This window comes from Rhea americana, unplaced genomic scaffold (assembly GCF_003343005.1).
Source record: "Rhea americana isolate MKP2758 unplaced genomic scaffold, rheAme1 scaffold_75, whole genome shotgun sequence".
In the NCBI taxonomy this organism is placed as follows: Eukaryota; Metazoa; Chordata; class Aves; order Rheiformes; family Rheidae; genus Rhea; species Rhea americana.
This window is the reverse complement of record NW_028186923.1, coordinates 2,202,851-2,228,153: the sequence shown is the minus strand read 5'-3', so window position 1 is coordinate 2,228,153 and position 25,303 is coordinate 2,202,851. Positions and strand designations below refer to the sequence as shown.

Sequence of the window (25,303 nt, the reverse complement as noted above, 5' to 3'; positions counted from 1 at the left end):
CCTCCTGTTCGCTCTAAGCTTTGGGGAATCCAGAGTGACATGGAAAAGGRCATTGTTCCTTGGGAAAGGCATTCCCTTGGGGGCATGTGGCCTTTCAGTTTGAGCATAGCAGGCCTAGCCCTTGTCTGCCYGGTTCCGGGAAGCCACTCCAGCTTGGACCTCCTTGCACAGAACTGCAGTCCACACCACTGGTGAGATCTTCCAGGACTCTGGTCCTTGCTGAACTTATTTGKCTCAATGAAAAGACTTTTAGTGCTTCTAGGAAATTGCCCTGGCTCCCTTGCTTGATGGTCTAAGCAAGAGGGGTGTCCCATTGTGTTCTCCCAGCCCTGGAGTCATGTGTACTCAACTGTGCCCTCATTTTAATTGACATAGCCATGTCAAATTTGTCCCTGTAAATCTCCTTCTCCCCCCTCCAGGATGAAATGGAGTTAGCTTGCTAACATCCTTGCCACTCTGAAGGCACTGTGCTGTGACCAAATGCTGAGGGCTGCATTCAACAGTACTATAAAACTCAGCTGGCTTTTCAGCATCAGTGCCCATCCTTGGCCCGCATACTTCAGTTTGCATGTYCTCAAAAAACAGTTGAAAATGAGAGTAACCAAGAGACTTCAGTTGTTCCTGCACACTCATATTTCTTCTATTTTTGTGGCCCTTCAACAGAGTGAGTAAATAGGAGGAGAAAATAGGTTAAGATYGAGGACCAGCAAAGTTAGCTGAACCATCAGTGGGGCAGGGGCACTCCAACGCCTTGTGCCTGGTGTAGCAGATATCCCACTACTGCTACAGAAGTAGGGATGATAATGCTATATGCCATCTATTATTAACTGATTATTATTGTTCCTGTTTTTTTCTAGCTCTTCCCTAAGTTTAGTTTGAGCTAGCTGTTCTTCAGCTAGCTCTGTGCTSCCTACAACTGCATGCACTCTGTTTAGATAGATGGTGTTGGCATAGGTCAACCCAACCCACTGCCTGTCCCACTTCATTTCCCCAGTACGCATGGATCGCCTCCATGGAAGAGGAGCATTAGGTCCTGAGGGACTTGACACAGATCTTGGTGATGGCAGGCAATGGCCGAGGCCCACTGGGAAGGGGGTGTAACCGGCTTAGAGCCACTGCCATACTGTGCTGAAATAGGGACAAATCGGTGGTGTCAATGGGTTTGACTCCTCTTGTGAGTCTATCTCATCCTCAATGGATGTTGTTCAGAGGCCAAGCTAGGAGGTTTCCCTGGGTCTGGGAGCTGCCACCTTCTTGCTAGCCCTTTGCCAGGAAGAGCCAGTTTGAGCCAAGGTGGCTCTGATGTCAAGTGCTGCTTTGGATGTATTTGTTCATTTTTATGATGCCACTCAGCAGTCAGACTTGGCTTTACATCCAGGTAACATGAGTTGCCTGTGGCAGCAGAGCAAGGAGGTAAAAAAAAAAAAAAAAAAAAAATGGCTAGCAAATCCTAAAGCTTGAGAGATGGCAGGCAGGGATGTTACCGCAGTCCAGCAAGGCACCTTGCCAGTCGGGGCCCCACAAGGGCCCCAAGCCACAGCATGAGCATCACAATGTGGGCTCTACCCGCCTCTCCTCCCCCCCCCCCATCCTGACCCTATCTTGCCCCTTATTCCTGCCTMTTCTTCACCATATGATCCCAGGACTTCACTGTGCCTCTGCTCTGGGAAGAGGTGGMGAGCTGGAGGGTGGAGGTCCCTGATCCCCCACACCTGGTGCATCCTGTAGCTGCCATTGCCATATGAGACCAGGTCCTGCTCCCAGCAGGGACTCCTAGCTCCCTTCCAGCCTCTCACCTTCCTAGAGACTCCCATAATTTACCTAAGAAGCTGCTCCAGAGGGAGGTTTTAAGGACCTTACTCTTTTGACACTGCCAGAAGTCCCTTTGCCCTTGTTCTTGGGCAGTCCTTCACTTTCTAGATCTTCTTCTTCTTTAGTCATTGTTTGGAGAGTGAGAGCTTCGTTATGGTTCTTCATGGTAGGAAAATGAGCAGACRTAAGACCAGAGGATGATTCAACTTGAAAGGGACCCCATGAGGTCCCTRGTCCAACCTTCTGCTCCAACCAGGGTCCACTATGCAGTCAGACGCCAGGTTACTCAAAGCTTGATCTAGTTGGGTCTTAAAAACCTCTAGCAAAGGAAATGTAACAACCTTTCTGGGCAATCTGCTTTGCTTTCCTCTTGATGAAAAAGATTTTCCCCATACCCAATCTGAACCTTGCTCAGTTCATTTCATGCCCATTGCCTCCAGTCCTCCCATACTGCACCACTGTGAACTGCCTGGCTCCATCTTCATAACCTCTCAGAGGTATGGAAAAGCTGCTCTTAGGTCCTGCTGAAGCCTTCTCTTCTCCAGGGCAAACAAACCCCATTCTGTCAGCCCCTTCTCAAAGAGCAAGTGCTTCAGCTCCCTAGCYGTCTCAGTGGCCCTCTGCTGAGTTTGCTCTGGTTAATCAATCTGTTCTCGTATTTGGAGGCCCAAAACTGGATGCAGTGTCAAGATGTGCTCTAATGCGTCCTGAGAAAAGAGGGCTAATCACTTCCCTTGACCCACCGGCTATGCTCCTGTTCAGACAGTCCATGATGCTGCTAGCTGCCTTTGCTGCCAGGGCATGTGCCTAGGTCAAGCCCAGTTTGTGTCTGCCAAGACTGCCAGGGCATTTTCAGCAGAGCTACTCCCCAGCCAGGCAGTGCTCAGCCTGGATCACTGCAAGAGGTTCRTTCTTCTCAGGTGCAGGACTTGGCATTTGTCCTTGTTGAATTTCTTAAGGTTCCTGTTGACTCATTCCTCTGGGTGTCAGCCCTGTCCTTGAGCATATTGACTGGTCCCCGCCCAGCTGGGTGTCATCTGCAGACTTGATGAGAGTGCACTCCTCACCTCCTCTGTGTTGTTGGTAAGGATGTTTAACAAGACATGTCCCAGAATAGACCACTTGGATTCTCTTCTTGTTACTGGTCCAGTTACTGTACCAGAAGACTACAACCTAGTAACTACAACCTTCTGAGCCCAACCATCCAAACAATCTTTTAAACCCACCATCTACCGTAATATCCTACCTTAGATATAAGCATATTGTGGGAGACAGTGTCAAATGCCTTGGTAGGTCAAGGTAAATGACATCCACTGCTCTCCACTCATCCGTAAGACCATAGAAAGTGGTCAAGTTAATCAGGCATAATTTACCCTAGGTAAATAGTGACTGCTCCCAGTCACCACCACTTATGCCCAGAAAGGTGTTCCAAGAGGACTTGCTCCRTGATTTTCCCAYRAGAAGGGAAGTGAGGCTGACAGGCATATATTTCCCCAAGTTGTACTTATGGCCTCTTCTGAAGATGTGTATAACATTTGCCTTCCCCCAGTTGTGGGGTATCCCCCCCGATCTCTAACTTTGCAGAGATGATAGCAGCCTCTCTGCGACATTGGCCAGCTCCTGGCACCCTCAGCTGCGCCAAGCAAGACTGTCAGGATGCAGCCTCAAAGCAAACRTGAGGAAGTAGTTCTTCACAGAGAGTATAATTAAACTGCAAAACTCCTTCCTCCAGGAGGCTGTGGATGCAAAGCGTTTGCCAGGGCTCAGAAACCATCAGGACCAATTCATGGAGGAGCGGTGGAGGGCTATTACTCTTAGGGRCTGTAGAGCACCTTGGGAGAGTGTCACTGCATGTCTTCTGCTCTGCTTATGACCAGGACCAGCATACTGGGCTAGGTGGGCCTTTGACCAAACCTGAGATAGCCATTTTTATGTTCTTATTGRTGACCCTCGAGACTAATGATGCTGGTAGGGATGAATCAGCCAAGACAACAGGGAGCAGCTCTGGCAGGCTAGCGGAGGGCAAGACAGTTGCTACTCTGCAGGAGTGTCTCCTGCCTCCAGTCTGGTTGGCAGAGATGGTTCTGTTCCAGCATCGTTTAAAATCCTGGCATGGTCCCATCACTTCCCTGCCTATGGTACTTGCTGTTAACTGAAAGCCTCAGGGTGGTGGTGCAGGGAGGATAAATATTCCCTGTCTAATTGCCTTCCCCCCACGTCTGAGTCTGTGGTGCAGCATGTAGGCTGGTATCCACTCCCCTCCCTTCTCTTAGTGCCTGTTATCTCCTGGGGCCATGCTGTGTAATTTAGAAAAATATTCTAACACGGTAATTAACGTCTGAACTTCAAGAGGGCACTGCCTTTTCACTGTCTCCTTTAGAGGAAGAGAGAGGAAAAACCTTTCCAACTGCAGTCAGAGAAGCTTGGAGGGTGGTGCTGTTTGGAAAAGAAAATTGTATCTTTTAACATGCAGAGTTTTTTTTAATCATTCTCACTTTTTAAAAACTATCAGCCTTTTGAGTCAAAAGAAGGTCTTTGACAGTATAATAAGATACTAAGATTTTAAGATGATGCTCCCAGTCAGAGAATGAGACAGTTTGCCTCTGTTTATCATATAAGTGAAGACACTGAGAAGGTTGGATTCTGACCTTGGGCTGCTCTTCAGCCCAGGTAATTGAGTGTGGTTGAACCTGACTAATGCCAGCGCACTGACAACTGGAGAAAGGACTCTTGCTGGGGAGAAAATAAGCCCCATACGAAGAAGAATGGTTGGGGGGAAGAAGGGAAGAAATACATTTTTAATCATCGTGCCTCAAGAGGTAAGCTAGACTCTGAGCTGAGCTCCAAGAGGAGGAACCTTGCTCTAGAGTCCCAAAGAGATATCTCCCRGAGGCATTGATGTTAACTGGTTTTGTGCAGGGGTCTCTGCCAGTCCTGYTGCTGGTTGTATAAAAAAACCCAATATTTTTGTCTCTAGTCCTGTATAATCCCTGATTCTCCTCACCAGGAACAGGTAAAGGATGCCATACGAGACACATTGGTACCGAGACTACTTTGCACTCTTGTCGTGCCCTTGAGCTAGGGAAGCCCTCGGGTGCTGCACAGTGGTACCGCTGGCATCCCYGCACCGGGAGCAAGCGCAGTGGGCAGCGAGGCATGGGGGACAAAATGGGAGGTCCCTTCTTGGGGAAAGGAAGGAGCCAGCAAGCGAATGAGAGGGAAGCTGTAATGTGCTTTGCTCAGGATGTGGGTGTGCGTGGGTCACACAGAGGGTGGATCAAAAGGGAAGAGATCTTGAGGGAAGCAAAAAGAAAGAGCAGATTGTGGGTCAGGGACAYGGGAGAAGGAAGAAGAGAGAAATATAAGGAGAATAAACAAATGGGAAAACGCAATAGAGGAGTCCAGGAAAGTCCAGGGGAGATAAGGCCTGGAAAAGCAGGGAGAAAAGGCTGGGACTTGGAGCAAGCAGGGTGCATCTATCCACATGGTGACTTGGACCTGTGGGCAYGTGGCAGAAGATAGCAAGGGTCTGAAAAGAAGAGCCAAGGACTAGTGTTGGTTAGCAGAATGAAAAAGCAAACAAGCAAAGCGACTTCTGCACTCTGCCCTCTCTGTCTGCCCAAGCCTCTCTGTGTCCCCTCTGACCATTACCATGTCCTTGCCCTTGCAGTGCACAGCCCAGTGCTCCCTGTTGCCCACGCGGTGGCCCAGAGCTGGGAGGAATGCAGCCGTTGCTTCTCCTCTGTATGAGAGCCACCCTCCAGCTCCTAGCAGGRACATCTTCAAGCTTTAATGTCTGTTATGCTACTTCCCATTAAGCTGTGAAGATCCCTTTAGCCTCATCTGCCTCTCCCTGACAGGAGAGGCTTGTAAAAAGGAGCCTTTGAAAGCCTGGGGAGGCTGCAGGCAGCGRCGAGGGGAGAGGCATCGTGTGGTCCCAGACGGGCAGATGAAAAGACGGGAGGAGCTGGCGCTGCTCTCCCCACACACGTGTGGTTGTTATACGGCTGTCCTCTCCGAGAGCTATTTCTTAGTGTTTAACGCTGATAGTAATCTACAGAGACATAACTACCACAAGCCACACCTCTGAACATGGCTGGTAGCTGCTGTGGTTAGATTCCCCCAGGATGGCTTTCTTGGCTCAMAGGAGGCCTATTCAGCACAGACAAAAGCCTTCCCAGTTCAGAAGCTTCCCTCCTCTGGTGCCTAGTTGTCCTGGAGCTCTGGATTACATTGGCAGGGGTAGATCCAGGCAGCTCAGACATCTCTGAGGGCTTCACATGGATCTGAGAGAGCTGGGTGGAGAAACAGGGCCATTGTCCGTGGGGCTGTCCTGCAGCCCCCGGGCATTTGCTGGCACTGGGAGCTCAGCTGGTGTGGGTGTATGGGTGCCCGTGAGCACCCGTCTCCTGCAGCATCTCCTTCTCTTGTCTTTTGCAGTTGCTTTATTTAGGCTTCGCCTAKGCTTCAGGTTTTGTCAGCAGAATGACGCTCGCCCTATGAAAGGATTGCGCGCACGCATAACCCGCGGAGCAGTATTGGCAAAAACTCTCCCACAAGTGCAGCTTGTACGGACAAAAAATACTGCCTTTAATCAGTGTAGTTTGTTTTGTTCAGAGGGCAAGTTTAAGGTAAAAGTGCTCTTTTGTCAGAGCAAGCTGCATATTCGCTGCAGGGAAGGGGATACCGGTGTAGTTTTACCAGTACGAGTCCCCCAGCGATTTTACACCATTACATCCTGAGCTCTCCAGGGCAAAGAGCCTCTGCCTTGTAAATGCGTAGAGCTGTGTAAATAATGTGATAACGACAATTCAATTCACTGCATGCTCCTTAATTTTGTATGGAGGCACCGCAGAGAACATTTGAGGCAGAGACTTATGAAACATCCCACCTCGAAAATCTGATATTATTTGAGAATGGATCAAAATGAAGAAGACTGCATGATCCTTCTGAACCCAGCTGCTGTGTTGAGTATTTTGTGTTCGGGAGCACGTATTCTTAGAAAGCTACGGGACTTGTTTAGTTCCAGCCAGCGAGCTTTACAACCGCAAAATAGGGGAGGTGCCAGAGATAGAGTTTCCAGAGAGAAAACGTGCTCCCATTTATCTAGCTGCTGACCTAGAGGCCCTGAGATTTGTYGTCTTCTGTCTAAGCTTTTGGTGCGGTTGCTCCGATGTGCAGCAGCTCGGAGCGGCGGCAGCAGGATTTGGGCCCGCAGCGGGCAGCTGCCCTCGCTTCCGCAGGCGAGGTGGGCAAGCGTGGTCGGCTCTCCGCGACCCGCTCAGAAGGCGGGGGAAGTAATTACGGCAGATAAGAAACGAAGCTAGATATCATCTCACAGGATGGTCCCTCCTCCTCGCGTGGCTTTGTTTTTGCCTTTCGCCCCGAYGTACCAGGCATTGTTAGCTCCCCAAGCCCTTTCAATTGGATATAAACATAACTATTTGCGTCTGCTGCCATGCTCTCTCAGAACAGCCAGGAAAGTGGAGAACGTCCGGCGGGCAAGGGTGGAGCCCTCTGCAATCAAGCGCGATGGTCTCGCTGCTTTTTCTTTCCATGTTTTGTATTTCCCTGGACCCTTGGGGTGAGATCACATCCTCTGCTCCCAGGGTTATTATGTCTTCAGACAGGCAGGATGAAGTCTGCCAGCTGGGTGGCTCTGTCGCTCACACACAGGCTGGGTGGCTCGCTCCCTCTGCCTTCCCCGCGCGTGCATGCTCGAGCCCCTCTCCGAAAGTCTCCATGGCTCCCATTCCACCAATGAGGATGGTAACCTCCACCTCTGCCTGGGCTGCTTAATGGGAACCACCAGGCTACTGGTGGATTGCACTGTCTGGCTTGATGACTGACCAGATTTTCTTCATCATTGTCTCCAGTAATTGCCTTTTAATGATTTCCATTCTGGTAGGAATCTTCCAGATTTGGGGGGAGAGTCATGTTTTATGGGTTTTCCTTGTCTACAGTGGAAAGGAATAGGAGGAGTTTCCCATGACTGGGTACAGGATTTTGTGCCTCTGGCCTTAATTCAATTTACTTCTAAATATCTTTCGTCTGAGTTCCTCAGGAGTCTAATAAGGAGGATAACCAACATTTTTGGTTTATTCAGTGCAGTAAACAAACTAATCTCTTCTTACCATCCTCCTCGTGTGTCCTAGTTGGGTAATAGGAGAACAAAAATCTCCTCCTCAGCTAAGAGCAGCATGCTGCTGTAGAAAGAGTCAGTGTCACTAAATGAACTGTTTCATCTTGAATATGTTAGGGCAAATACCTCCTATGGACATGGCTGCACGCATGCCTCTCACTGTGGCTCCTGCTCAGAGCTCCTCTTTCCCCTGTGCCACCTCGTCTGTGCAGCCGTTTGTGGGGCCAGGCAGTGACTCGTACCAGAGGCCTCTTCCTGGTGGAGAGTTTGACTTGCAGTCAGCACGTTCTTAGCATGGAGTCTGRGACCAGGCCACCACAACTGAGGTGTGGGGAGAAGGAGTCAGGGGGAGGGACCTCTGCATGCTGGCATTGCTGTGGGAATCACCATGGCCCATGTGGCTGTTTTTATCAGCAGAAGGGCTTGATCATCCATCTTAACTAAAGCYCTGCATCTTCCTTAAAGACTTGCAACAGTAAGTTGATAAGGGGCTTCCAGAAGAGCAGAAGATTATTATTAATGTATTTCTGCAGAGAGCTTGTGAAGTGCAGCCCCTTCTTTGCACGAGCAGCAAAACTGGCTTCTGCTCCGCATCTAGCGGACCTTGGGACTTCCATGAATTTATTAGGGTCCATTAGACCAGCAAGAGTGTCCGTAGAGCCATGTTAGCAGCACAACATATCCCTCGCCTTAATAGTGCTTCAGTTCTGTGAGATGATCCCAACCACTGAAGTGGAACAGATCAGTCTGGCTATGAGAAAATCCACTATGGCCTTTCCCAAGGGCTGCTCTTCTTGAAAACAGGATTGGAAAGCACAGTCTCTCCTGCAGCTTTTGAAGTATGCTATTTTCTTTCTGTTTATGCTCAGAGTGGCATAAGTAAGTGCATTACTCCTTCTTCCTAATCTAAAACTGTCTGCCTCTTTTCCCACCAGTGGCAATGAATCCCACCAGTACTTTACTACAAGTGGATTATATATTTTCAGCATGTTTGATCTTCTGTTGTAATGGTCTGCGCTCCCCAAGGGGAATAAGAGTAGGCACTGTATTGACCTATGTGTTAGATTAAGCATACGCCTGTGGGTCGTTACCATGGAGCAGTTGCAGCGCTGGGTCTTCATGCCATAGGATGTCCATGAGTCCATGCAGGTTGTCACCTTGAAGAACCTGTGACCAAAACATAGGCGTTCAGCAGGGAACCAGGAGAAGAGGCACAAGGACTGCAGGCAGTTGGCCTTTGCTGTGGAGATTATCTGAAAGAAGTCTCAAGCTTTTCATGCCCATCCAAAGGGAGTAGACAGAATTGAGCCTGTCTGGGTGAATATTTCTAGAGGTGGAAAACCTTTCTGTGTTCTTACACTGGAGTCATCCCCAGAGCATCAGAAAATACTGCATGCCAGGAGCTACTTTGTGGCAAGCATTGCTTATTCCGTTTTGCAAGCGATATTGCACACAGTAATTAGTACTATGCCATATAGGAATAACATCGCTGCCCTTGTAAAAGGTTATGTATGCATTTAACTGCTCCCACTCCATTTCTAGTGAGAATGGAGCTAAAGAAGACAATTAAACCTGCAGTGATAAGCAAAGGGACTGCTGCTCAGGTTCTTCAGTACTGCTCGCAGTGCTGGCATCCCTGAGAACACCAAGTAAGCAGTTTAGCTTCTCTGTGTCCCAGTTTATATCTGTAGAAAGTAGATAATAAACCCAAATAAGTGTGGCTATGGTTAGCTCTCCTGTTTGCTCCCAGACCTGTTCCTCTCGCTGTCTGCACTTTATGTATGTCAGTTTGTTGTCTTTTGGAGGGAATGAGCTGGTTCTCTCCATGATGAAACACAGCTGCAGTTCTGGGGTCCAGAGACCAGTCACTAGGGCAGTGTGGATGAAATGGCCCAGTTTAATCCTTCCCCATTGCCTACCCCTTGAATGTTACCTAGTCCCTTGTCACAACACCATTTCATACTGGCCTCCCCAGGAAAACAACAGAGAGGTCAGATCTTTGGGGCCACTGGAGTGCCACAGAGGCCCCTGGGAGATGAGACCCAGTGGTGTGTCAGGTAAACCCATTGCACTTGGCATGCAGACATGAGTAACCCTGCACTCCAGGCCAAGGGACTTGGTTATCTCCCCTGGGAGCAGATGCTGCTAATGAGGGTAGATGGGGCCAGTGCTTCCCTCCTGCTTTACAGGGTCATAGTGGACCTTGAAGTGGATTGTAATTCCCTTTCAATTTCTCTGGTCAGAAGTTGCACTGTGAGCTTAATGCTTTTTCTAGAAAGCTACGTGGGCCTCAAGTGGATATGAAGAGCATTGGCAGTGGTGATGGAGGTGCTTGAAGGTTTTGAGTGCATCTGCTCATCTCAGGGGCATGTCAGGGTTTGATTCTTGACTGCCCTCACAAGTGTCAGAGGAAGGTGTTTTGTCTGGGGTTACTAGGAGTAAGATGTGGGCCGTTTCCTTCTGGAGCCCAGAGGATTAATGAATTCTGGGAAAAATGTGTTGCAGCTCCCATCAAATCACTGCCACCACACTCCCCAGAGCATTTCCAGGAACAGATTCTGAAGTTTATTTTTGTTTGTCCATGAAAACATTTAGCACCAGGAGACCAACAGGGGCACACCAGCCTTCCAGAGGAGGCCACCAGGTGCCGCATCTGTCAGAGGGACAGGGAAATTTGGAAGAGGGAGCCCTCCCTTGCAGAGATCTAAGCGAAAGCTCCTGATGTCTCCTGTCCGTCTGCAAAGCTGTTAGTCCAGCACCAGAAACAAAAGCGAAAACCCTTTCGCAACAAAGCTTGGGTATTATATGACCAGCTGGGCAGATTCTGGCATGCAGCCTCTGCTCTTAGGAAATCAAGTAGGCCCTTTGTCTGCTTTCCAGCAGGAACTGCTGCTTTCATTCCACGCTTGATACAGGGAGCCGACTCCAGAGCAAAGGGAAGTTTTTGCTCAGACAGCCTGAGCCTCCAGGGGATGATTACAGGTTAAACCAAGAAGCGTGTGAGTCTCAGCTCACCTGGGTGTTGTCTTCCTTGTGCTCCTTTTCAGCTCCCTCATCCGCATTCGCTCGCTGCTCTGAATGATATGGGAGCCCGTTTGAGAAAGACAGGCTGATGTCCGTGGTGGAATTTCTGTGGATAAATGCAGCAGGGAGGAGCAGTTATAAATAGTTAAATAAATAGTAGTTCTGATGTGGGAATGCTAATTTAAGGGKTATAACATGCTCACTTTAAGTAAATATAAATTAGCTTGCAAATGATTAATGCAATTGGTTCAAGTTCAGATTTTGATCACACAAGGACCAATGCTTCAACACTGCAGTTTCCACATTAAATGCTCATTCTCACAAGCCACAAGATGTTTCCACACTCAGGTACATGCACGCAGCCCCAACTGGCTCTGCTGCCCTGGTTGCGGTGAACATGGGAGAGGTCTTCACAGAGCTGAGGACCAGGGCTTTGGGGGAGGGGAGAGAAGAGCTGTCCTTGTGATGAGCTTTCAGTCTGTCATCCCAAAGCTTTTGGAAAAAAGTATTTAATCATCTGTAACGTAAGAGGGCATGGGTGTAGTGAGCTGGGGGTCCAGTGGTCTCCATCAGCCCTGAGGCAATGATGTGAAGACTATGAGTTCTGGACCACTGTGCAGGGCAGTGGTCATATAACCCAGCCCAGTGCTCAGCTGCCTTGGCAGTGACATCGCAGCAACTCTGTCCCCCTGGTGCATTGGGCATAGCCCCATAAGCTTGCACACTCCTACCACCCACAACTGCAGCTTCCTGCTTGCTTATAGTGGCCTTCCAGCCATGGGCAGGAGCAGCTTTCAACAGAGTTCCCATGGTTACAGCTCAATTAAGCAGGGTGGGTGGATGGAGACAAAACATTTGAAAAATGCATGCAAGATATTGTCAGTGTGCTGAGGAAATGGTAAGGGCCCCATGAAGCCCTTTTATTGCAGGGCCAGTGTCATCCTTGCTCTGTCTGCCTTCAACAAAAGTTTTTCCAGCCCTCCTCCTCCTYCTCCACCCTTCCATAGGGTTGTTTCTGTTGCAGAGCTCAGAGACAGCCTCACAGAACCACGTTGCACAGAGGAGACTCTGCCTTACCCCAATTTTGTGCATGCTCGTACCATGCTGAAGAGAACAAACTAGGCTTCTTGCTCTCTTCACCTCCCAGTGACTGGGTAGCAGCAGCACGTACCTAGCGCCTCCACCATGAAGAAGTATGACAGCACCCATCCAGTGTGCTGCAAATGTAGTTGTGATCCTCCTGGATGTGAATCATTTCACTTGCAAGGATGCAAGTGGCTGGCAACCATCTGTGAGCATGTGACTGAGACTCTGCTCAATTCCAGCAGATCTGCCAGCAGGAACCTCGTCTACCGTTCAGAGGTGAGGCTGGGTTTGGAGAGTAGGTCGCGATCTCTTCTCCTGACCCAGCTGTCGCAGGCATAGTTTCAGCTGTGGCCCAGCAGGACTGGTATCTCTTAGTGCCTTGATGTGCCCATGGAGCACAGGGAAAGTTCTCCTGGGCTGTCACTTGTCTCAAACAGCCTTTGGYATGTTCATCCTCACCTTTCTGAAAAGGGACAGGAAGGGTGTCCTTTCCTCTACAGATGGAGGCTGGAGTGAGGGAGTTCACAGCCTGGCCTACATGTCACGTGCACAGACCCAGGGTCACCTAAGGAAACTATGACAGAAAAAAAAATATATGAGCCAGATGTTTCTGGTCCTTCCTAATTACTTCTGCAATTGCAAAGTCTTCTTCTGGTTTGTAAACTGAGCATATTTGGTATAGACCAATGAGAGGRGAGTACCAGTTTCTGCAGTCATTTTACTGTTAATGTTTCTTCATCCCACATTTCTTACTTTAAATTTTGTATTATGTTCTTTACTTAAGAATAGGAAAAATATGTTTACTTATAGGCTTGTTTCATTCCAGACTAGCAAACCAGTCTGCTAAATATCCAAGGAGTATATTTCTAGGCTACTACTTGTTTATATTTGCCCCTGATTGAAATTTTTTGTTGAGTTGAACATAATCTCATGGTTTTCTGTGAAGAATCTGTGAATTGTTTATGAGAACTTATCTCAGAGCATGCAGCTTGGGCTTAACTAACATTTTCTAAACAACTTGCAGAAAGATAAACTTGGGAGAACTGTTGCATGTACTCAAAACCCTGGCTGAACCTTTGGCTAATGTGAGACAAAACCCATGGACCACATGCTCCTCCAGATGCTATAAACATGGTCTTCAAAGCTAACAAACTGCTGTGTGCTGAAAACAGAAAAGAGCGAAGATGAAACTTTGAGGGCAATGATAATTTCTTAAATTATCTTTTGTTTCCTAGCTTTTTCCAACAGTTGGGGAGCTCGTAAACAAACAGACATTTCTTTGAAAGGTAAAGGAAAGATGGAAAAGATGAGAGTGGGAAAGAGAATAAGGCTGAGAATCAGAACTGTTATTTTTCTAAAAGGTGTGACTTCACACCAGATTTAGTTACATTGAGCAGTTTTGTATGTGACCACATTTTAATTAGTGTAACCCGCTTTCCAAAGTTTAGCTTTCCCTGATGAAGTTCAGATACTGATGAAGTCAATTTTCTCCTTTTTTAGTGCATATGTTCAGCTCCCTAGTACAGGTATGGATTGGCTGTGATCCAGCAGAGCTTGTTCAGCTTACATGCGGTGGTATGACAACACTGAAACAGCTTCTGGACACATACTGGCTCTTTTAAAAACCTCTCCTAGACCTAGATACCCTCAGGCTCGACCTTCATGCTTGGGAATAGTTTTCCCATTACACTGAGACTCACAACCCTCATTATCCTGGGTTATGGAGAACTGACTTTATAAAGGTCCAGCTCAGGAGGATGGAAAAGTTAAACTAATCTCCAAGACTGATGGAATGGAAGTGCTTGTAACTTCATGTGCTTAATGTAAGAGYGTTGCCAGCACCTGTGATTTTTATGAGCAGTCTCATGACACAGTGTTTTTCATAATGTTCCAGCTCACCGTGTTTTCTGATTAAGTGAGATTCTCTGTTTTTATCTTCTGGAAAAACAACCAGTACAGCTATGCTTTATGTCTTGTAGTTTTAGCAAAAAGCTTGAAAGTRTATCTTCATATGCATGACAAACCCATGAAACAAAGGTGAATATAAAGAAACATAGGTTATGAAAAAAAATGTTTATTTTTGAGTCAGTTTTGCRGGCTCTTACTCATGATTTTGGGGCCTGTGGGGTGAGACATCTTGACACCCTAGACTTTGCTATTGACAGGTAGAGCAATTGACCCCTCACAGCATGCACTGAACTTGGGACGTGATGGGAGCCTGAGTGAGCAGCCTTGACAGAAGTGGCCCTTCAGCATGGTGTGGAACAGCTTGCGTGGGAATGATGCAGGCGTCTTCCCTCACCGTCCCACACCACGAGTGGCCWGAAGTTGCAGCAGTTTTGCATTTCTCTTGAAAGTTACTCATACTTACAAACACGGGCTTATGAAGCAAAGCTCATCTCTGGGATAAGGCTATGGAGAGCAGAGCAGGGCCTGGAGTTGGTGCTCGCAGTGTATGAGTGGGAGATGGGCTAAAATGTGGTTAATAAAATGACAGAGTATGAACGGAGATTCTCCTTTGCTGCATTGAGGCCTCAGACAGGGAAGATGAAATTGTGGGGAAGAGACCAGGGAAAATCCATGCCAGTGTTTTCAGCACCCAGTGACGCTTCGAGAGGAAATTTGCACCTAAGATATAATCGTTTCACTAGAACCATTGCACTTAAAGAAATATATTTTCAGTCAAGAAGGGACCACATTAATTGCAGTGCATTGGAAGTAACGCTTTCCCATCAGGAGGTCTTCTGGCTGTTAGAAGAAGGTCCCCACCAGGAATGAGAGATTYGGGAGTGTGGGGTCACACGAAAATGTGGGTTCCTGAAAGTGAACCTCCCAGGGCTCACTTTGAAGTGGCTGCTTCTCCAGGCTGTACTACTGGAATATTGTCATCTGAGGGCATATTAGTGGCTGTATMTGTGAAATGAGTGCATTTGCTCATTGCCTACCACAGGAGAAAAACAATGTTCTGAATAAAATTTACCCTAAAAGCTGTTAATCTAAATTACCTGTGTTCTGCTCTGCTTGCTCACTCTCAGCAGCAGATCTCTCAGTGATACACCCCTTACCCTGCATTTTGTCAGTTTGTCGCATTTTTTTTTATAACCTCATTCTTCCCTTCTTTCTAATTTTCTTTCCTTTTCTTGTGGAAGTGACAAAAATCAGGCTGGGTTAAGAGATGGAAGAAGGGTCATAAGGGAGGAGGAGAAGGTCACACAAGTCCAGTCATCGTCTCTGTCTTCTCTCTTTTGCAGTTGTTGCAATCTCAGGACGTGAAGGAAGACGCTGTCCTTTGCTGCTCCATGGAGGTAGGGAAGCATGCATTTATTTGAAAGACATGGCAATTAAAATGAAATTTCTCTTATAGATCCACTACAACTAGCAAACACCAGAAGTCACCCGATCCTTATCCAGATGAGCTGTAAACCCAAGTGCTTGAGTCCCCTGTGGCCATCAAAAATCCTGTGGCCTCTTTTGGCTACRTTTTCTCTAAATAGGAATGTTAATTTCATAGCTCCTGTCTCTTCCCTTGCTTTAAATGGATGCACCTTAGATTTGGTAGCTGGGATCCCATCACAAAGTTAACAGGCTATGTACAGGAGGCTAATTCCAGAATTAGCCTGGTGGCTTACATGTTCATGCAGGACTTCTTATGGGGTGAGGAGTGCAAGACAAAAGGATTAGACTCAATAGCAACTTGGCTGAGAACTGATTGTAGAAATATAACACAGAGGCAATTGCACAGGTTCATTAGCTTTGCTTTTTGGAMGTGATTGACCCATGGGGATATAGATGCTTTCCTTAAAGAGAGTGGTGGAAGTGGGAGGTGAAATTGCAGCCTGAATTCTAAAAATTCAGCAAAATGACAGGAAGACTCTTCTGCATTTTTAAGATTAGGACATTCTGGAGATATGCCTTCAAATCCCTAACACCTCACAAGTCATATATGATGATGGACCCACTTCTGTCCACTTTGATMCAGTTTGATTCTCTCCACTGCGGGGAGACATCTAAGCCTTACCCTGCTCCACGAAGGCACTCTGAGGAGTAATTCCTTTAAAACACTTGGCTACCCTGAGAGAAAGGATGAGACAGGTAGAAATGCAAATCTCCCCGTTGTGCAAAGGGCAGGATTAGTTATGCATACAGGAGAGCCCTGCTTAGCCAGATTGATGACTGGGAATCACTGACAGCTGTGAATCAGCGAGCAAATGAAGGAACAAGTATGAGGCAGGCATACCACATCACAGCCTGCACTTTGTTTTGACAACAGCTTGATTTTAGGTGGGATTTTTCAAAAGCACCCAGTGCTACTGCCTTTGAAGTCGGTGGGAGCTGAACCATTCACTCCTACAGGAGCCGAGAGAAGCCCCATGTGAATGCTTTTGAAAACCTCTCCCTTAACGTGCGGTTCTTGGCAGCGCGCAGGAGAGCACGCCGCGGCGGAGGTTGTTCTGCACAAACGACGGCGTCTTTAATAGCGCCTGATCCGAGCAAAGCGGAGGCTGCAGGAGCGGGCGCGCGGCGGGGCGGCAAGTCCCGCCTGCCTGTCTCCCCGCGCGTGCCCGCGCATCCCGCCGCATCTCCAGCGCGCTTTGCTGAGAACCGGTTATAGAAATGTAACACAGAGGCCATTGCTCGGGGGATCCGTGCGACTCTCTGCACGCGCRCTTAGGCTCGACACGTGGGTCACGCTGCAATGCCGTGCTTAACCCTTCTGCAGCAGGGCTAARGTTGTGGGCGCAGGGTGTGGGGGGGGATAAGCTGGTGGCAGTGGTGCTGGCATTGCAGTCCCAGAGGTTGAACTCGAGTGAGGAACTGAATTAAAAATTGGCTGGTTTGGGGCGGAAAACAGCTCTCCTATGTAAATATTTCCCCATTATTGCTGGAGTCCGCTCGGTGTGGTGTACACAAGCCAGTGAGTCGTTACCYGACAGCAGTCACCGCACCGTCTGTAGCTCCGCTCCCGATTTTCTGAAGCCAGCGTTGCTTTTTCAGCGGTGCTGTATGCCCCCTTGGAGCTCGACGCTCGCCACCCTCTTTAATAACCCAGGAGGGTCCCAGTGAGGCAGAGGGTCCTGCTCCCATCACCCGTCCCTGTCCCTCCCCTGCAAGGCAAACCCCAGCCAAAGCCGGTGCGGCGACTTGCACGCTAACGCGCAGCTCTCGTCCCGTCTCTCCCGGCAGCTGCAGAGCACCGGCCGGCTGCTGGAGGAGCAGCTGCCCGAGATGATGACAGAGCTGCTGGCCATCGCCCGCGACAAGATGCTGTGCCCCTCGGAGTCCATGCTGACGCGCTCGCTGCTSCTGGAGGTCATCGAGCTGCACGCCAACACCTGGAACCCGCTGACGCCCACCATCACGCAGTACTACAACAAGACCATCCAAAAACTGACGGCCTGAGGCGCCGGGCGAGGGCAGGCGGACGGGGGGCGAGCAGAAGACATGCACCTTACAAGGCAAYGGGATCGCAGCGGAGCGGGAAGCGAGGACCTTTCCGATTTCCATACCTAAGGAGACAACCCCCAGCATGCTTAAGAATACATTCGTGGGGTGGGGAGGGAGAAGCATGTTTCTTTTCAGCCGTGTCGCCAAGTGCCACCCCTCTTCCCTGCCGCGTTTTTGTCTGCGGGTTTCTTTTATGAAATCATTGCTCGAGCAGCGGCGCGTCCCGCCGTGTTATTGTCTGGCCGGAGAAAGGACATGGAGGAGCTGAAAAGCGAGGAGAAGTGCGGGCTCGTATTGTTTGCACGCCCTTCTGCCGGCTTGCCCTCGCCGGCCGGCGGGAGTCAGCGCRCAGCAGATGTCCCGGGCGGACAAAGCGAGCCACGCACTGCGCCTGACGCCGGCAATCAGCGGCTTTTGTCCAGCGGGGCTTTCATTATTTCTCCTCCCCTCCTCTCGTCTTTGACTTTCTGTCCCCACCTCCGCTCCTTCTGTTCTCCACCCCTCCAAAACCGGATCTGAGAGTAGGACGGATTTGTATTTGCACTGGGTTTTTATTTTATTTTATTTTTATTTGGGACGGACGGTTGCGATCRACTCGGAAACATGGAAGTAACACTATCACGTGAGCTCAGAAATGGTTTACATGAAGATGCAAAAGTGGAAGGAGAATTTTAAAGAAGTCCAAAAGCCACTGTAGAAGTACCGTAGCCACAGTTGTCTTGCCAGTAACCTGTTAGAGTAATTGAAAAATGTGTGCTCTGAGCTGTTAACTCCAAGAAACACAGGAGCCCTGTGGCTGTTTGCTCTTGCTGTTAAAGTCAYGGCATCCCTCATCCACTAAACTATAATGTGGGGTTTTTTTGTTGTTATTTTTTTGTTTCTGTTGAAAGAGTGCTTTATTGTAATTACTGTCACAGTTGTAACTATACATTTAAAACTAGGCCTGATATAGTTGGGCTGAATAACGTACAGGCAAGGGAAAAATGAAGACTTGATGTTCTTCTTCAGAAACTGGTAAAGAGAAGACATGTATGGCAAAAAGAAAAGCCAAAAATACAGGTTTCAAGCCTGACTTTTAACTAGCTGAATTTCTTATCCAGTGTATCTAGGCTTGCGTTGCGTGGGAACGGCTCGAAGGTGGAGCTGTCTGTGTAGCCTTACTGATAGCGTGTCCTGGAGGGAGCCAATCTCACGGCATGGGTATGTGCTAAGATGGGAGCGATGTGCAGGGAGTGCTGACAGCAAGGAGCCAGGGCAAGGGCTCGAGGAGGCTGGGGAGACGAGCAGTAGCCCTGAAGCCCGTGCAGGTTGGGCGGAGAAGCGGCAGCTTCTGCACGTCTGGTTTATGAAGTCTCTGTTCTAGCCCACGAAGAGCAAAGCTGCCCTCCAGACCCTTCCCGCTACTCCAGACCTGCAGCGGGCTGATGCCTTAAAATCCTGGGAATAGTGATAGGAGTCGCAGATGTTCAGCAGGTTGCCGGATTTCACATGTAGCACAAGGTGAGCGATACGTTCCAGGAGGGATGAGAGCCCGGTACCTATCGCTTGCACTCGGACGAAATTCCACCAGATTTTGAAGTCCTATTGACTCACTCGGGTTTATTTCTCGATGTGAAGATCTACTCTAGCACTGTGTTTGAGTCGTGCTTTGAAGTTGCTCGTTTTGACAGCTCTCTGTTGGTCAAGAGGGGTTTGCCAAGCCATGACTTCACTTCCTGAAGAATGACCAGGAAATGTCAAGACTTGGTGATTTCCTTATTTGCTTCTTTCTTGATGCTTTTACTTACTAAATCACTTCTGGTGCTTATTTTGACAAAGTCTAACAGAGCTAAGAGGYGGGAGTTTCCCCTTTTTTTTTGATTTGTGCGATGGAAGGCGAGCTAAAGAAACCATAACCCCGCCATCTCATCTTGTTGTCTAAGCAACCACTAGTCAAGGAGGTCGTGTGGTGAAGATCCACGTGTGACACCTAGCTGACTTGAGTGTCACCGCAGGTCTAGGAACCCGCTTAGGAACTGCCGAGTTTACAAGACACACACAAAACTGTTTTCAGAGACAGTTTGTAGTTGGATCAGTGCTTGAAACACCTACGTGTGTGATTGGAGAAGTATACTCCGATTCTTTTTCTCCGTTTTCTTCCCGATATTCAGTATGCTTACCTTTCCCTTGCTAAGAAGGGAATTCTCTCCACCCTGCGGAAGAGGAGCATGGCTTTGGCCGAACGCAGACCTGAGCCAGACACTCAGCCCCAGACAGTCAGGATCTGAATTCTGCAACTCAAACCCGTTTTTCCAATTGAGATGTTGTGTTTGTGCCAGCTTATAGAGAAGAACAGAGACTCTGTTTGTGTTTTTCTAGATGTTCAGTAGGTTCTGGGGTGGTGTATGAAGATACTGGTCTGTCTGTGATGGGGAGGAAGCTTTCATGCAGCACACAGCAGAACTCGAGGGACAAATTTTCGACAGAGAAAATGCTGCAGGAGGAGAGAATCTGTATTTTATGGTTCAATACTATTTGAACTTTTTGTCTGATTGCTGATACCTCTTCTAATCTACACATGAAGCCAGCGAAAATGTTGCAGGGAACAGAAACTTCAATTTTCATGTCTATCAAGAAAGCGGTAAAATAACCTCATCTGCTGGACATCTCTGGAAAGACTAATTTCGAAGATGTAGCATCAACCAGTCATGCCTGGGAGATTAGCATGGTGAAGATGACTTCTTGCATTAGGTCAGCTCCATCAGTTCTGCTGTCARAAGGCAAGAATGGTTGATAGTAAACATCTCTGGGAAGCTGAACTTCATCAAAGTAGCAAAAACCATCAGTATTGTATGGACCAGGATTGCATCCTTCGCTTTTGGCCTTTCCTGCTTTCCTGGAAATTAGACACAGCCAGCCCAAATATTAATTGGGTAGCCGTATCTATTGAGCTGCTGCTACTTTTTCAGATCCTAGGATAAGACTTTAAAAACAGTTTTGTCTTGATTTTTTTTAAGAGAAGAAAAATCATGTAATGCAGGCACAGCCTGACAGGTAGGTGTGCCAAAGAGCCTGGCTAGGGCAGTAAATCCGCCGGTGGCTGCCCGTGCTCTTCCTRAACCATGGAGCAGTCAGGACTGCAGATTCTGCAGCTTCCGTCTGCTGTTTTCCCCCTGTATTTGAATGTAGTGAAAGAAGGGGAAAAAAAAGAAAAGAAAAACCCAGAGGAGAGCTGGAGATTTTGTTTCTAAAACCTGAATTTTCACCCGGCACTGTGTTAGGAGGCATTCAGAGGCAAAGCGTGAGCCTCGTGACAGTAATTCTGCTTAAGGGCTTCCCCAATGCCAGGCTTGAGGGTTTATTCAGTTTTTTTTCCTTTAGTAGAGGTTGCCATTGAGGTGCAGTCTTGTAACCTAAGCTGACCGGATCTGGGCCATAATGCCTCAATGCTGGGATTTCTCCCAAACTTTGAGCAGCATCTAAGAACTTCTTCTGATGTGAAATCTGTCTTTTATAATGTCTGTGATTTATCTCCACCATTTCATTAACACATCTTCATTCAAACATCAACTGCTTTGTAACAGAGTACTTCAGTTGCTCCATTAATACGTAAGAATCTAAATGTTGACAAAAAAATGTATTTTTTCGTGAAAGTCTGTGCTGCCAATCATATCTTTTTAAGTCCACCAGTGACAAGCCAGCGTACGTATGGTGTCATTAACCACTGCAGCATTACGAACAAGCGACTCTCCTCCAGTATTGCCTCTGGTCTGAGGTTTCTCCTTGGGTTTGGTTTCCAGGTTTCAGAATCCGGCAGCCACATCTGAAGGTTGAGTCTGAAAGAGAGAACGGCACCGGTGACTCACTGGTGTTGGTATCACCCGCTGGAGAAAGCACTCCGCATTGGCAGCGCCTCCCAAAAGAGAGATTCTGGTGCAGTGGGATGAGGAGAACCTCACTAATCTCCGCAGAGCAGATCTGGGCATTTGGCACTGTTCTCATGATGTCTGGGGAGAGCACCTAGAGAAATTGTTGAGTGCTTTCGTCTGTTTTTTGGCATCCTTTAGAAGAGGTCACCAAAGAGTGTAATTCTGTAAGGTGCATCAAGTGGATTTTTGAAGCTGTAAAGACGCTATGTACGTCTCCCAGTTATTATTAGCCAGAGTTGCTCTTTGCTTCTCAATGTACCTGACTGGGGGGCTTCAGACATTGCCCTCTCTGGCTAAATCAGCCGGGAGGAGAATATCCTCCTTAGGCCAAATACGTGTCAGGCCAAATCTTGGGCTGGACATGAGCAGGCAAATCACTATCCCTTTATGGAAGCGCTCGGATGAAGAGCAGTTTCAGGATGGTTAGTCCTCTGCCAGAACCCATACGGTATCCAGTTCGCCTCATTCTGACAGCAATTATTTCTGAACCGAAGGTTTTACCTTTCCGCAAAGCGGCTCCCTCGTTTCCCCAGGAGGAATTGCACCCCTGTTTGGAGAAGACTCATTTGCATGGAGGTGAAGTGAAAACAGGGAAAAAATGGTGAAGTAGGCAATCTGCTTGGTTCCCTTCTTCTCCCAAAGGAGATTAATTAGTATCTATTCTTGGCATGATTGATGGCTTAGAAGGAAAGCTTGTCAGAATAACTTATGATTTATTTTCATGCTTATTTTTGTAACATCCCTCACTTGGAAATCTCTCAAAATCTTAAATACGATTTTTATTATTTCCCCACTGAGTACTTTATGGCTTTACACTAATTTTGCTCTTCTTGATGTTAGCTATTAGCCGGTGATACTTCTAGCATTTTTCAGGAGGAATGACACTAAAGGTTTCAAAGTCCACTGTCAATAGCCAAGGGAGCTGTGGTGTCCAGCAGAACACAGAGTTAATGCTAGCAATTCATTTTTTTAATGTATTTATTTGCGTTTGAAAAAAGCAACATTTTTAATTTAATCATATTTGTTAAACTAAGCGCTTTAAAACAAAAAAAAAAAAACAAAAAAAAAGGAAAAAAGTTTGGGGGAGAATAAAGATTAGATATTCATACTAGAGACAAAAATTCATCATTTTCAGCATTTCAGAGACTGTTAAAGCAAGGGAGCTAATAACTCTTTGTGGCAATTCAGTCTTGTTTATAGAACATCCAGACCCACTGTATGCTATAAAATGCATCATCTGAGTAATAAATGTTTAAAGCCTGACATTTCACCATCTCTTTGTTGGTATGTGCTATCAGTTTTGGTGGTCTAAAGAGTTTTCTTTTTCTTTTTTTTTTTTTTTTTGGCTGGAAATGAAGGAAGATGTGAAAAAAACTAACCGCGCCTGGCCCAAACCGCAGCAGAGGGTTCGATCCTGCCCTCTCAGTTGGTTGCCTGGCCACGGGCCCCCATGGGAGGACTCAGCACCAGGTGGAGGGTGGTGCGAGAGGGTCGGGCCCCAGGGTATCACTGCCACGGTGGGGTTTGAGGTCCAACAGGATGCTGGGGAGCTGGCATGGAGGGTCTGGAGACCTGCAGGAGCTGGGGTTTGACTCCTGTTGACTTCGGTGGCAGCTGAGAGCATGACTAAATACCTCAGCATCAGGGTTCTCTTGTGTCACTTCGAGGAGATATCGTTCGGTCTTTTGGGGAGGGATTTGCTCATTTTTGTTGCTGTTGTAAAAGTCTGCAGTTTAATATATGCAAAACCTCACTTGCCAAAACTATCATTTTTATTACGTTGYGGTTTCGTCTAAACAGATGACAAATAGTACAACTATTGCAGTGAATTSTGATATCGATCACGGAATAAATATGAAAATCAACGTTTGGACATTTTCTTTGCCTTCTTATTTCTGCCACCCTGGGCAAGGGTGTTTGTCCCCATTCCTGCAAGAGCCTGGGGCAAAGCATCTGCCCCATGTGCCTGGACTGTCGTGCTCAGCAAGCTGCCATTTCACCCAACATTTCCCCTCCACGACTCTGGCTGACCTTCTCTCCACTGCCACCATCTTCAACCTGTTGAAGAGCCAAAGGTACCTGCCTTGTTACATTAAACTAACTGGAGATGTTTGCCAGGGAAGGTTGTCTCTGGGAGTGGGCAATAGCAGGGACAGCCATGTGGAGGCAACCATGGGAGGTGGATGGTGACATCACTTGCTAAGAGCTAGGAAATAGCCAAGGCAGAGCCTGCGAAATTCAAACTCAAACCTGCTGAGCAACAGGCAGCCCTTTTCCCGGGGTGGCCCCGTTTTGTGCTCGTGGCTGGAGGCCACGTTTGGGTATCAAGCCTTCTGGTATTACGTCCTGCGTGTGTGTCATCAGGCAGTGACCGTGCAGGCCGAGGAGGAGCGGCTGTATTTCAGCTGTCAGCAGGGGCCTTTTTATCTCCAGGCTCAGTTCACAAGAGGCTTGGGGAAGCCCAGCCTTCAAAAGCGCAGTGTGCTGGCTAAAGCCGCCCTCAGCCTGGAGGCACATTGTTTTTTGACAAAGAAATTAATCTCAGGAGGCAGGGGGTCTGCAAGCCATCACAAGACACTCGTGCCTTGTTCAGATTGTGGGGGGCCATAACCCGCATGTTAGCCTGGCTGCCGGGATGGTGCTGACATGGGCAGAGTTGAGCTGGGGGCTCACTAAGCCAGATGATGTTGAGCTGGATGTTGTTGCACCAGGCTCTCTTTGAGCTGGGTGGTGTTGAGATGGGCTCTTGTTCAGCTGAACAGCACTGAGCTGAGCTCTCATTGAGCTGAGTTCTCAGTGAGCCAGATGGAGTTGAGCCAGGCAATGTTGAGCCACGATCACGTTAAACCAGACAGCGTTGAGATGGACTTGCATCAAGCTGAACATCCATTGAGCTGGATGACATTGAGCCAGGCTCTCAGATTAGACAAGATGGTGTTGAGATGGGCTCTTGTTGAGCTGAACAGTATTGAGACAGTGTCCCTTGCAGCTGGACAGACTTATTGAGCCAGATGGCACTAAGCTGGATGGTGTTGAGCTGAGCACTTGTTGACCCAGATCGTGTTGACTTGGGCTCTTGTTGAGCTCAGTGAGACTGATCTGGGCTTTTGTTGAGCAGGCTCTCATTGAGTGGGACAGTGCTGAGCTGGCTGGKGTTAACCTGGCCTCTCACTGAGCCGGGATCTCAATGCTGCTTCCTACCAAGTGGGAACTGCAGTGAACCTGGCACACATAGCACCTAGCTCTTCACCCCTTCCTCTGTATCAGTTACATTGTTGTATTCATTTATTTGGCTGTGGTGGAGATCAGTTTAACATGCTGCACAGATTATTGCCTTTTAACCTTTCACTTTGGTCCAGTACCCACTGCCCATTTTTAACAGGAAAAGCAGCTCCTTCTGGTCTCTCTGGCTGGACCATGGGGCCAGCCAGCTTTCCAGGAACAGATGGGGTTTTCTAATGGCATCCATATCACAACCTGGCTCCCTTCAGCTGGCCCAAGTAAATTATTAAAGAAGCAATTTGCTCTCATCTTTCCGTAAAATTCATCTTTGTGCTGTAACCTTGGGCACCGCTGTCACTGCTGTCACAGTTATGCACCACGGAGCAGGGGTTATTCCTGTGACTCTCAGTGCTTCGTCTCATTACCTAGAGAGCTGCAGGCAGGGAAATYCTGCCCGAGCAGAGAGGTCTGGTCACTAGAGTTCACCATCAGGGCTCAGCCTTGTGCCTGCCCACCTCCCGCTGATTGCGGGATGCTGTGAAAGCAGCAACCACCCAGGGCCAGCTTCTCCCCACTGAGCACTAATGCCAACCCCAGATCAGTACGGTCAACCCATCAGGAACCTTTTGAAAAGAAAGAGAAAGAGAAAGAGAAAGAGAAAAAA

At 48.0% G+C, this 25,303-nt stretch overlaps 1 protein-coding gene across 3 annotated transcripts in view; it reads left to right on the top strand.

Annotated features, from left to right (window-relative positions):
• Window positions 1-23,282, top strand: part of CTIF (cap binding complex dependent translation initiation factor) — a 198,948-nt gene extending 175,666 nt beyond the window's left edge. For all 3 annotated transcript variants that reach the window (XM_085322151.1, XM_085322150.1, XM_085322149.1), the window contains 2 exons: window positions 15,316-15,369; window positions 17,249-23,282. In XM_085322151.1, coding sequence (XP_085178277.1) covers window positions 15,316-15,369; window positions 17,249-17,464 — 270 coding nt within the window. In that variant the 3' untranslated portion in view covers window positions 17,465-23,282. The remainder of the gene's footprint in view (window positions 1-15,315; window positions 15,370-17,248) is intronic.
• Window positions 23,283-25,303: the final 2,021 nt, after the last annotated feature.